General features: G+C 42.2%; 1 protein-coding gene across 2 annotated transcripts in view; it reads right to left on the bottom strand.

Moving 5' to 3' along the window:
* CA8 (carbonic anhydrase 8) overlaps positions 1-11,742 on the bottom strand; it is a 43,947-nt gene extending 32,205 nt beyond the window's left edge. Inside the window, exons 1-3 of one of the 2 annotated variants that reach the window (XM_077932981.1) lie at positions 11,491-11,742; positions 8,389-8,580; positions 4,804-4,928 (exon numbers count right to left, since the gene is read on the bottom strand). In XM_077932981.1, the coding sequence (XP_077789107.1) occupies positions 4,804-4,928; positions 8,389-8,580; positions 11,491-11,566 (393 nt within the window). In that variant the 5' untranslated portion in view covers positions 11,567-11,742. The remainder of the gene's footprint in view (positions 1-4,803; positions 4,929-8,388; positions 8,581-11,490) is intronic. The other variant, XM_077932980.1, reaches the window with a different exon arrangement.
* Between the last annotated feature and the right edge of the window lie 2,300 nt (positions 11,743-14,042).

Raw genomic sequence — 14,042 nt, 5'->3', positions numbered from 1 at the left:
TTTCGTAGATTTTCACGGGTACAGGAATGCAGGTTTTGGTGTCCTCGGGTATCTTCCCGTGTAAAAGTTGGGGTGTCCTAGACACCCCAACTTTTACACGGGAAGATACCCGAGGACACCAAAACCTGCATATATATATATATATATATATATATATATGCACATTATACATATCTGTATACTCCTTGTCCTCTTCTTTGGATGATGACTTAGCTTTTGAGGCCACCCTAGCTTTTCCTGCAACATTTCCCAGGAAAGGAGACCAGTTTTTGAACATGCCCCAGGTCATGACAGCAGTGCAGCGCCAAGTTGTTAAGTGTTCTATCTGCAAGTAATATGTGTCGTTAATATGTCTTAGTTAATTAGCAGCTGCAGTATTCAGTACCCTCATTACTCAATTACCTGAAACCAAAGTCCATCTCAGGCCCTGCGAATGTACCACTTGCATCAAATAAAACCTGATCAAACAAACCTAATATTCTGAAGACCTTATCAACAGATAATAAAATAACTGCTACGCTCTCATGCCTCTTCTTTGTATTTAAGGGTGGTATCAACTGCTTCCCGCACACACACACACACACTTTTCATTCTGTGACAGAAGGTTAAGGATAAGACTTCAATTTTATAAAGCATACAAATTTACCATTCTCTACAATCTGCTACTAGGAAAACATTGAATGCATTTAACAACTGTGAACGTAAGACTGTGAAACATCTGCTGTTGCGCTGTTCTCTATGCCTGCTCTAAGGGTCAAACAAGATGGGGTATTAAGTGTGTCATGAGCGCTTACATTAGTGACTTTAAAAATGCCTTTCAACAGGGGTGGAGGGTGGGATGGGAAAGGGACAATGGCCTGGGGAGGAGAGGAGCTTTAACCCTTCCCCCCCCCCCCGTTCTAATCTGAATTTGGACACCAAGCTTTTGCTATTTTTCCAGGGGGGAAGCTTTCATTGAATGGAAGCTTTCCTCCTGGAGCAACTAGCAGGCACTGGGGGTCCTAGTTTTGATTGGGACCATAGTGGGGCAAAGGAGTAAAGCATTCTTTCTCAGCATGCTGATTTTTGTGGAGAGGGCTGAGCTTTTTTAGTTGTGGCTATGAGTAAGCAACTGGGAAGCAGATACCCTTGACTATCTACTGCAAGTCATCCAGAGGTCTACCAGGAGATTCCAATCTACCTTCAGCCTACCCCTGGTCTACCATGCCTGGCTGCAGCTGTCCAGAGCATTTTTGTGAAGATTGTACTGAATGTTAACAAAGACATCCAAGAACAACTTCTGAATTGCATAAGGAGATTTGGTCAAAAGACAACGCAATAATTAATTTTGAGCATGTCAGTTTCCAGAGGTCATACTGGAAACCTCTAGTTAGCTAATCTGTTAAGCCATGAACCAAAAAGTCCTAACCTTGAGTACCAGTTTCCCAGATATGCAGGAAGAATGAAATTACATTGTTTCACTTAAAGATACAGGATGTTGTTTTATTCTCATTTTACAAATGAAAAACAACATGGAACTTGGCAGTATTGAGCTCCTCCAAGTATTGGAAAAAAATAATAATAACATTCTTCTCAATGTTTCTATACGGATATATTTTTGGTATTCTGCAGCTTTCTGGCAGAAACTAAAATGAAAAAGCAAGTGAATATGCAAAGCTAGAATCTTTTGTCATTTGCTCCATTGGCTTCAGTAGATTTAGCTATCTAACATCATTCAGTAGCTAAAGCCTGTGGTTCCCGTCTTAAAGCTGTTCACAGATTTAGCTAAATCTCTTTTTGTACCACATGATTAGCTTTCTCCTTAAAACTTTATCCAGATTATTCATTGTCAGTCTTTAAAATATATTCCAGTCTTTAAAATATATTCCAGGTTTCCAAGGCCAAAAAAAAAAAAAAAAGGATTTTAAAAATGTATTTTAACATTACGCTGTATTAGCTAGAAATTTTAGGGCCTATAATTCTGAAAATTAAGCTAATGTTCTTTTTATTTTTTGTACAACTAGAGGAGACAGAAATACATGAAGACCTGAGGTTCACAAGTTATGAAATTAATGAGTACACACCTACATGTATATTATGAGTATATTTACTGTATACATTGAGAGGTAGGTGATGATAACGTGCAATTTATAGGTTGCAGAGATCCCAAGCCAATCGTGCTACTCCACCTTATGCATGCAGTTTTTAAAGGGCATGTTTTCTCTTTCATATTATTAGGCAATGGGGGCTGGTGCCCATTGAGATCAGCAGGGCATCCTGTTTCACCACTTGAGCCACCTTGCCACTGCTGCCTGCATTGCCAGCCCCGCCACCTCCACCACCAGTTGAGAAGCAGCATTAGCGTCACGGCCAATTTGAGGCAAGATCTCATGTGCTCCAGAAGATTCAGAATGTTTGGGCCAAAAGAAATAGCATCCTCTCCCATTGATCCCATTGGAATTCCATCCTACTTTTTAAAAATCAGGACAGGGCTTTTGATTTTCAAAAGGGGGGGGTGAGGCAGGCCTATTTCATTTGTATGATCTTTATGAAAACCAGCAAGCTTCAACAGGCCCTCAGACAGACTAAACTGGGAATAGTTGGAGGAAGTTGGCATTGAGGCTGTTTTCAGATATGAATTGATTGCAGAGGGCTGCAGCTGCAACATTAAGTATCCAGTTTCTAGTATAAACTAAGCATACCATTGGGACATGTGACACTCTCAGCAATGCCCCATCTGAGGAGTGCAGTTTCTGGGCAGGGATTGATGAGGCAAGGTGGTTCCTTAGGTAAATTGGTCCGAGATTTTATGCGGAAGATGTAACATGAGACTTATTTATAACCAGATGCATAGGATTTGGTTAGGAGCAGCAACCCAACGTACACATAGAGCCAAACTAGCGGTTACATTCAAATGCTTGTTTTTAAACCATGGGGGCTGTTTTGTATGGAAAGGAATGATTTTCGGGGGGGGGGGGGAGGAAGCAGGGGTGATTACTCATCCCTACTTTTTCCTGCTGCAATATCACCTCCAGGTTGTCTTTCCCTGCCTCTCACTGGGATTGCCTCCAGACTATGAGCATTTTGTGTGAAAGATTCAGCTGAATACCAGCAAATTCAGTTTTGTACAATTACAGTAGATTAACGTGCTATTGCTCATCAGAGCCGCTTGTTTTTTAAAAAACTCACTGTCTGTGGTAAGGAAAACAATGGAACATACATGACTAGTAAATGTGGGATAACGATAGATGGGAAGTTGTGTAGCTTCCACACAAGCAAATCAGAATGAAGCTCAATAAACAGGTCACCCGGAAGCAACCTGTGGCTCGAGAGCAGACAAAACAGTTCTGAACTTAACTCTGTAAGAGAACGCCTGCCTTGTGCTTTCAAATTGTTGCACAACAATCATACAAAGATTCAAATTGTGTTTAACTTCCTTAGTTCCAGTAGAAAAGTTTTCCCCTAAAATGCATGTTTAGAGGAGGAGGAGGAGTTTGGACTTGATATCCTGCCTTTCACTCCCCTTAAGGAGTCTCAAAGCAGCTAACAATCTCCTTTCCCTTCCTCCCCCACAACAAACACTCTGTGAGGTAAGTGAGGCTGAGAGACTTCAGAGAAGTGTGACTAGCCCAAGGTCACCCAGCAGCTGCATGTGGAAGAGCAGGGAAGCAAACCCAGTTCACCAGATTACGAGTCTACCGCTCTTAACCACTATACCACGCTGGCTCCCAGGGAGTTCATACACCAAGGATGTGATCTTAACACCACATACCTGGAAGTAAGCACCACTGAATTCAATAAGACTTACTTCTGAGTAGGCACACTTACCTAGACCTCAATGGGATTTACACCTGAGTAGACCTCTGCACTGTGATTTATGCTCATTTTAAGAACAAATGACGATGAAATTCCTGACGTTCTAAAGGAACAGAACTGGCCCTTCCCACTTTTAATTTTCTCAATTAACTGCTCAAGGTTTTGTGCAGATTTTCAACTGTTTTAATGTTTCCCTTTTAGTGACAGAGCAGAGCTAATGTCTGAAGTGGGCCCAAAATCCTTTTGGCATAGTACTTAAAAACAAGCCTTTATCGCAGCAGCTCAGTGCTTCGTAACAAATCCCACAAAGAATTAAAATGGCAAGGAAATTTGTTTTCAAGCTTCTAAGGGGATTAAGATAAATAGCATGAAAATATTTAAAGCCAAACAAATATGCACTGAAAGAGCTTTTATAATATAAAAAGATTAACTGCATAGCATGAGGAAACACTTGAATATCACCAACTAGCACCGTAAATGTACGCATGGAGTTGGACTACCGCACATGGCTCACATTGTGGACTGCAGTAACCCTATACCTGTTTTTCACTAAAAACTGGAAACCCACTGTGGATCAGTACCATTCAAGACCTTGCTTTTAAGTAGTGAAAGCTGTTTCCGAACAAATCCATTGATAATTTTGGCTTGGCTTACATTTATTTGTCAATTAAAAAAAAAAGGAAGCCAGGTGTGCCTCTGCCCATGTTCCAGCTAGTAGTCAAGGAAATGCTAAGTTTAGCAGAGGTTGTTAGAATATTATTAATGCAGAAGTTAATAGTGCTGAAGGTTAACTTTATGACCGATTAATCATGCAGTAGAATTTGCACCAGAGGCACAATGCTATACATGTTAATTATAAGTTCCCAATGCATACTTAAGATGACAGCCTTTAAAAGTGACTATAAATCAATAAGCTGCAGGGTTAAAATCAAACCAACAGGTTTTTAGACATTAGTTTCAAATTCACAGGAAAAGTGTAAGGCTAGATAAGGGCAAGACCACTCTTACCTCCATGGGGAAAGCTTTGAAATTAACAGTGTGTTCAGAGCCACGCTGATTTTCTCTCCCCCAATGAAACCGGACATCGTGCAGTTCAAATTCATGCCCCCGAGGCAAGGGTCCTCCTGCTAACACTGCAAAAGAACACAAATAATAGCAGGTGACATTCATAGCCTGCCATTTTCTGAAGATTTTCTCAGCCAACAGAACAATAGTTCTTCCATTTAGTGAGAATGAGAGAGAGGTCACATGTGACAAACAGTGCTCCATGGCTGCACACTTCTTGTTGCGCTCTTAATTTGATGAGGCAGAGCAGTTTTCATGAAGAAAAATTTTCTGGTCTGTATTTATCTCTTCTAGGCGTGAATGTGTACATATCCATACATCAGGCCTGCATCTTTACTAGCTGATGGAGTTCTGTGCATACTATGTAACTTACTTTTGTTGTGAGTAAGCTGAACATGAAAAAACTAAACAAATTCTCAACCATTTTAGTCATATATGGGCCAAGTCTAGTCAAGTGCAGGCACAGCACCTGTATGCATTAAAGAGATTAATGGAGCCCTGTTTTCCCCATCCAGCATGTCTGGAGAAAACATGTGTCTATTGAGCCTGGCAGGGTCCCTCTGAACATGGGTGCTGCATCCATGCTCATCTGAATTGGGCCCATAACAGCTAACAAACTAACAGCTTGTCCTAACTGACAGACATAGATGGATAAGATAAGCTTGAATCCTCAGCAATATCATCTTATGCATGAAATAAACTGTCTATTATTCTATGGCCTTGCTTTTTAAAAAAGTATAAACTTGCTAATCTTTCACAAACCCAGGATATCCAAATGTCAGAGCCCAGACGAAGAAAATCAAAATATATATCTGCATATAATTTCTACAAGAACTAGAACACTGAGTGAATGATCTACAGTGATATGGCCTGGATCTACAAGTCACAGCATTATATATTTGGAATATTGCCAAGAACACTGGGTTTTTTTACATGTCTACATAAAAGCACCAAAGTGACCCAGGTTTGACTGACACAGATTGTAATGAGATATGCAGAAGGAAGGGATACGAATGGATGATAATAGAAAAGTAACCATGACGTTCTGCAGAGAGTTGATTCAGTCCTTTCAGAGCAGAGAAAGTAAGGAAGATCTCCCAAGGCTGACTTTTCAAAAGACATTATTTTGCCACATGCCTGTAGACTCAGTAGGCACAGGGCTTTGAAGAACTACTCTCAATTCTAATGGGTATTTTATGAGTCCCATGCTAGAAGCACTTCTTCCAGGATGGCTTCCAGTAGATTCAGGGCTGAGACTCAGAGGATGGTCTATAGAAAAGCCATTACATGAGCAATTAGTGATCCTGTGTTCCCCTGGTTACGGAAACTGGCAGAGTCGGTGGCAAAACACGAGACTGTCTTGGATCCTGTATATAAAACTGCTACCTTTAAGGTTGACAGTCAGCTTCCTCTTCATAGTTTTTCTCCCTTTGAAAACTGAATGCAAATTTCCAAACTGGTAAAGGAAGTTCTATAGCAGCTCAAAGACTAACTCGTTTATTGCAGCAGGAACTGCTGCATACTGGCTTTCATTGTCAAATACTTACGTTGCAGCAAATCAGATAGTCTTTTAGGTGCTATAAGACTCTTCATCTGCTTCACTGTAATAAGGCTACTCCTCCAGAACATGCATAGAATATATTGACAAAATATGCACATTTCCACCTTTAACCATATAACACATCTCTTTTGCTATTAAAAGTTAACTCTACCCATATTATCTATTCATGGTTTGCTCTCTGCTGAAAAGTAGATATATACTGTACATGAATGATCAGTTCTAGAGGTGCAGTAAGGACATTTTCAGTGGGGAATGTCTGAAATGTTAGGTTTTTCCCCATGAGATACTAGCAGCAGTGAAAAAGTTAGTGATTTTTATAGCCCTCTTCCTGATATTGAAATACCATGGACCATTTCAGACATTTTCCACATAAAGTAAGAGAAGGATGACCTGCTATGCTTCTAGATAATATTGCTGGGGGGAAATCTATGCGCATCCCTGAGGATGTGCATTCTGCCCTGAATTTGAAGATATTTTCCCATACGAGTTAGATGCTTTTCTCCAATTTGGACATGGCCTGCAAGTGTGGGCAGATGAAGCACAAGTCAATTGTACTTCCTCTCCTGTCACTTCTGCAGAATATTTTAAGTGGCTCTAAGAAGAGCAGCAGAAAGGGAGCCTCCCTCAAATACCCCCACCAGTAACTGTGGGATAAAGGGCTCTTGTAACATCAGCACCCTCTGCCTCTCAGGAAGAAAATTGGCAAGGGGAAGAGAGACTGAACTGGCTTTATCCATTGGCCACTGAAGGAGCAGCTGCACCAAAGGTTTTCCTCTTCCCTCCCATTCCTTTTCCCCTTGGTATCATGTCTATTCAATTGTGAGCCTGCAGGTAGGGACTGCAGGTGGGCAAGGGCCATAGCTCAGCAGTAGGTAGAGCTATGCAGAAGGTACTGGGTTCAATCCTTGAATGTCCCCTGCCTGAAAATCTGGATAACTGCTTCTGGTAAGTGCAGACAATACTGAGCTGGATAGACCAAAGGACTGAGCCGCCTTCCTGTGTTCTTCCCAACCTAAGAGTTGCAAGCATCCGGTACGGGTCCATTGACAAATATTTCCTGCTGACCAGCCAGCTAGAGACACAGTGAGAACTTTCCTTGTGGTCTCCCAGCTGCTTCGTAGCATTTAGAGACTGCCAAGAATATGATAAATAAAAGGCTCTCTTCCTATTGCTAACTCTTGATGCTGGTGTCGTATGTCAGCATATAGTGGCAAGTTGGAGAATTCTCTTTTTAATAGAAGTAAAAAAAAAACCATAGAGACAATTTTAAATTTGGGGATGAGACATGCATGTGAAGACCCAAGAACATGGAGAGGGCATTTTAAGTGTTGCCCATTTTTGCCAAGCCAGTTTCCATCACTGTTACAGATTATTACAATTCTGTTGGTTAGAAGCCAATTCTAGCATTATTTCTCCCTATTTTATGTGTCTGAACCAGAGGAAGGCAGGCAGAAAGTGGCTGAAAACACATATGCTTGAAGCTTTGTACTCCTTGCTTGAACGCTTCTGGGACCTTCTTCACAGTCTTATGACTTGTATCTGACCATTTTTATGTTACAAACAAGCATCCACAGAGTTTTCTCTGAGAGTTTTTCAATAAAGAAAAAAGAAGGGTATGTCTGTGGTTTATGACTTGCACAATGAAGGTAAAAAAATGAAATGGAATGGGAGCCTGTGTCTGAAGTAGCTAAGAGTGTGAAGCATGTCAGTCAGTCCCTTGTTCAATGCTCACCTCAGCTGTAGACTTGCTAGGTGGCCTTAGGCAAGCCATTCTCAGCCTCAGTCTTCACACCTGTAATATGGGGATAATAACACCGACCTTACAGGGTGCTTGTGAGAATATTGAGCTAATGTGTATGATACTGTATGCTTTTTGTTGTTTATAAGGATAGCATAATTTTAAAATGTGACAGCAATGATGGTTTGGACATATCCCAAAGCAAACAATAAAGAATAGGAGAGCATACCTGATTTGGACTTTAAGAGGATCTGAACCGAGTGTCCATCATTGATGACCTCACAGTCACGGCACACAACATAGTTTGGTGATAAACATACTTCCAACAACAAGGGGTCAAATTTTGCTTCTCTTGAATTCAGGTTAATAGGAGACTGATATTCTCCATTAGCATCAGGAAAGATTAATCCCCACTCAACCCCTAGGACAAAAGAAAACATACTTGTTTGAAATTAAAAATTAAATTATTTCTATATGCTCTTCGAATCATGAGCCCTAAAATATATTCCGTCTACTTCCTTATGCTGAGGCAAGTTTCTTAAAACTCTTAAAAGGATTCGCCCAAATCTTCCTGTTCCTTCTAGATGTCCAAAGTACAAAATAGTAAAGGTAAAGGGACCCCTGACTATTAGGTCCAGTCGTGGCCGACTCTGGGGTTGCGGCGCTCATCTCGCTTTATTGGCCGAGGGAGCCAGCGTACAGCTTCCAGGTCATGTGGCCAGCATGACTAAGCTGCTTTCTGGCAAACCAGAGCAGCACATGGAAACACCTTTTACCTTCCCTATTTATCTACTTGCACTTTGATGTGCTTTCGAACTGCTAGGTGGGCAGGAGCAAGGACCGAGCAATGGGAGCTCACCCCGTCGCGGGGATTCGAACTGCCGACCTTCTGATCAGCAAGTCCTAGGCTCAGGGCCAAACTATATATGATATTAGGGGACATGGGTTGCTCTGTGGTCTAAACCACTGAGCCTATGGCTCGAATCCCCATGACAGGGTGAGCTCACTGGTGGAGGAAGAGGAGTGTGGGGGGGATGCACTGCCCTTGGCAGCGCAATCCCGGCAGGGTGCCGTCGTGGCTGCCCCCTCCCATGCTGGGCACCACACCCCTGCAGCCGCACGCCCTGCCTCCGCCTGCTCTCCGCCCCCCGGTGCAAGAGCATGAAGCTCCGCCAATGAGTGAGCTCCCATTGCTCGGTCGCAGATCCTGCCAATCTAGCAATTCGAAAGCACGTCAAAGTGCAAGTAGATAAATAGGTATCGATCCGGCAGGAAGGTAAAAGGCATTTCCATGTGCTCTGGTTTCGCCAGAAGTGGCTTAGTCATGCTGACCACATGACTCAGAAAAACTGTCTGCGGACAAACGTCGTCTCCCTCGGCCAGCAAAGCGAGATGAGCGCCGCAACCCCAGAGTCATTCGTGACTGGACTTAACTGTCAGGGGTCCTTTACCTATATATCTATATCATCCGTATCTATATCTATGATATTAAATGCAGAATCTGTCCTCATAGCGGGGAGCGTTGTTGGCCTCCTGACCCTAGTGTCACTGGTGCGGCAGGGTAGTGGTGGCGTTCGGAGCTTTGTGGGCACATTTGCAGGAGTGCAGGATTTACTCCATCAGTGCCAACACAGCCCTGACATCTTGTCCCCTGCCTCCCCGCATCATCCAAATAAATGGCAGTAATGACAGTGTTAGGAGGGTAGTTCTGCAGCACCACCCTAGCCACTACTAGTTAAGTGAATCTTTACATTTACTGCGCCTATATTTTAAAACTGTTAGGGTGCTAAAAGTAATAAGATCCACAACAGATAGGGAGGTGGATTTTAACGCTCTCCTCCCCTGCTGTAGTCCTGATGGGAAAACACTCATTGAAAGCTGCTGTTTGCATTAGGAGGAAATTTACATTTGCCATGAAAACAGAAACTTCAAAGAGCAATTTTCATCAGGTTATTCTCTCCTACCTACCAACTGCAGTCCTGATATTTATCATCCCCCAGCCCAGCCCAGCCCAGCTCCTGCCGTTCATATTTTTTAAAAACATGCACATTAAATGAAAGGGCACAGTTAATTTGGTCCAGGTGGCTGTGAGACATGCCAAAGAAGTTTCATTAGGGGACAAAATATATTTGAAAAAAGAAATTAACATTTCTATATTCCAAGAAGCAAATGTAAAATGCTTGCCATGATCACTGACCCATCTGAACTGGACAGCAATGTCTTTTCAACCAGCATCTGATTCAGTTAAGCCCAAATCATGGAAACCCAGTTCTGGTTTTGAAGAGAAACTTTTGCTGAGACAAAATCAGTTTCAAACAAAACATCATGAAGCAAATAAGCAAGTATCTGTGTTCACCAGAATGCTTCTTCAGATTGAAGAAAATGTCAGACTATGCTTGCACCCAAGATCTTGATTTGCTTAACACAATCTAATCTCATTAAGTTTTCATAACATCTTCACTTCATCATAGAAACTGTAGACTTGGATCTTTTCACCATATCCAAGCAACACTGCGGGTAATACCCACACACCCCCACCCCCACACACACTCCGTAAGCTTGAAAGTTCACCCACTACTTCGTGAAGGTTTAGTTGGCTTTAATAAAGAGGTATTACTAACTTGCTAACTTGCTATCTTTTAGGATCCCCCGCTAGTGGGCTAACACATCTAACCAGCAATTTTTGTTTTTCTTAGCCTTCTGTCACAAGACCATCATTTCCACAACTCATATGCAACTGTGACTGTCTGCTTCATTTACACATTGCCATTTGTGAGTCCTAGCCATAAACATTTCTGTACCCATGTATTAAATTCAGCTTGGATTATCAAATGTGAGAGGAGATTAGAAATCCCTTTTGATTTCCCTCAGTCTGTGCTCACTGGACAGTAAAAAGCAACAAAAGCAACCCAGCTTTTTGTGTGTACAGCCAGTGGCGCTGTCAGAGCTACAGTGTTTGACTTTCAAACACAGCGAGGGAATGTGCAACTTATTTGTGGAAATGCTGCATCTTTGCCTTCGGAAAGAGAAAGGCTTACTGCTGAAGCAGTTCTAGAGTTTCTTTGTTTTGTGTTGGTTGGAGTTTTTTTAACCTAAAATTAAATAACATGCTTTTCTTAACCCAATAGTTTGCACACACACCCTTTTTCAATGTGCTAAAATGACACCTGATCTTCAAACAGTATTTCCAAGGCGTATTGGTGACAAGAGTAAATGTGAACTTTATATTTAAGTTTTCTCTCTCACACACGCACACTCAGGCACACAATGAAAATGCTTCACTCGCTCAGCCCACCTAGCAGCTCACAGTTTCAAGCCCCAACCGCCTTACCTTCTTCGTAACCCCACTCCAAAGTCTCCTCTTTCTCAGGAAAGAGATCCGATTCCTCAATGTAGCTGTCAGCCATTCCCAGGCGCTCTCCAGCAGCTCCGTCTCTCTGAGCACTCTGGCTGTCTCTGGAAGGCTGCCTTGCGGAAGTCTGTTCTCCTCAGGCAGCCAGGCTCTTTTTGTGTGTGTGTGTGTGTGTGTGTGTGTGTGTGTGTCTGCGTCTGCAAAGCAGGAGCTGGAGACTTGCACTGGAGAACAGCTCGTCTATGACTGCGAGTGACACACACATATGAGAGTCAGGAAGCTTGGTTGATGTTTGTTTGGCCCCTGCCACTTTTATATACGTTTCTAGAGAATCCTGAAATGTGATGGTATTATTAGTCAGTGTATGATCTGGGTTAATGAAATATAATACACTACAGGGATGGGTGGGTTGGTGGAGCAATCGAATCCAGGCATTTAAGGCAAACAATTAGGCTGTGAAGAAAGATAGATGCTCTACAAGGTGAAGGGATTTGTTTGCCTCCAGGAGCCTCTAAAACAGGGGTGAGGACCCAAATGTTGTTGGAGTTCAGCTCAAATCAGCCCCTGCCTGCATGGCCAATGGAGAGGGAGGATGGGAGTTGTAGCCAACAACATCTGAAGGGCCACAACTTCCCTGTTTGAAACCAACTCACTGGAGAACTGTGACGTGTGTGTCCAGCTGTGTCTAGACTTTTAGCTAAGCCGACAACATTTGAGCAGGAACTGTCCCATGTTAGAATGCATCTGTTCAAAGAACAAAGTACAGTGGTACCTCGGGTTAAGTACTTAATTCATTCCAGAGGTCCGTTCTTAACCTGAAACTGTTCTTAACCTGAAGCACCACTTTAGCTAATGGGGCCTCCTTCTGCTGCCGCCGCGCCACCAGAGCCCGATTTCTGTTCTTATCCTGAAGCAAAGTTCTTAACCTGAAGCACTATTTCTGGGTTAGCGGAGTGTGTAACCTGAAGCATATGTAACCTGAAGCATATGTAACCCAAGGTACCACTGTATTGCTATGTGGAAAGACTGGTGAAAGATATGTTGCAAAGTCCCGGGGCAAGTTTACTCTGTATGCTGGAGAGCCTCTAGCGATCTGTCTTGATTTAGACTCACTTGCATTTTAAGAAAGGAAGACTACTTCTTTTTCATGCCCTAGAATGCTATTACTAAGCATTCCAGACTCTCATTGTTTTGAGGGAGGGGTTCAAGTACATATCTGAAGTTTATGTTTGTGTAATAAAAACGGATTAAAACCATGCTGCAACAAATTAATTTTTTTAAAAAACATGACTTTTTGCCATTTGGAAAGTGATGGTGAAAATGCACTAAAAAGTGTGGGGTGAATGAACGACTAGTAGGAAGGCATGTGTAAAGGCTCTACAAGCATATCAGGATGAATGAACAAGACAAATGCTCATTGTCTTATAACTCAATTGCCACACTCAAATGCATGCCCAATTTGACAGGACTTTACTTAGGTACCAATTATCCTAAACCTCCAGCCTGTACTGATCACTGTGGAGAGCAGGATGACTTCTCAGGTTAATTTTATAAGAAAACACCTTAACAACCATATCTCAGGCTGTGCATGCCTTGGAACCAAACTGGAAATTTAGAAGTTCCTAGTAGCAACAGTAAATAAAATATAGTGCTGTAGGGCCTCTTCACATCAGGCTATGCAGGTAGTGGGCCTATCCTGAAGCCACTGATTAGTCAACCTATTGTGGAACAGATCAACATTGCTTGCCATACACAATCTGATGTACTGAACTAGCCCAGCTGAACCCTTCAAAAAGCCCTGCCTGTAGTTCTTTACACCTGCCACAAACATCATTTAAAAGTGGATTTCAACATGGCTGTTTTGTAGCAGTGATGCATAGTGTCCTGAGTGACTTCCAAAGTTTCCCTTAGCGTGCATCTTGGCAGTGAAAATTGTAGACACATTATACACAGCTGCAGAAGGTGCTCAGAAACATGAGAACAAATTATGAACTACATTTTGTGCTTGTACATTTTTATTAGAGGAAGGTGCAAGAGGAAGAAGACAAAGAACACCAAACCCTGAAACAGAAATGTCAACACAAGCTTCATTTTGCAGGACCTTTGTTGTTTGTTCTTTGATCAACGAGCAAGACTCTGAAGTGAGTCAATGTGCTGAATCTAATTTGACCCTTTGGGGACCAGAAGGTTATTCCTCTTTCTACATTTGCTTTAAGCAAGGATGTGCCCAACTATAAGTCTACATAGCCACAAGGGCAGTGAGGCTGTGTAAACAAAGCTTGGGGGAAAGATTAACTTTTCAGAAAAACAAAAACAGAAATGCATACCTTATATAATAGGGGTTTTCCATAATAAAGAAGGTAACATTGCTTATTCAAGGTTGTCTCTGGGCCAGAACTCGGGGGGAATTTTATTGTACTGCCCACCAGCATGGGTTACACAATGTGTGCACTTATGTATAGTAGATACCCATCACTTTTACTTGTTTTTAAGAAAAGCAGCTCTGAGAGGAGATGGTTGGGAGTAGAGGA

The sequence above is a fragment of the Podarcis muralis genome, chromosome 8, assembly GCF_964188315.1.
Source record: "Podarcis muralis chromosome 8, rPodMur119.hap1.1, whole genome shotgun sequence".
NCBI classification, from domain to species: domain Eukaryota; kingdom Metazoa; phylum Chordata; class Lepidosauria; order Squamata; family Lacertidae; genus Podarcis; species Podarcis muralis.
Note: the sequence above shows the minus strand (reverse complement) of the source record. Positions and strands in the feature narration are given on the sequence as shown.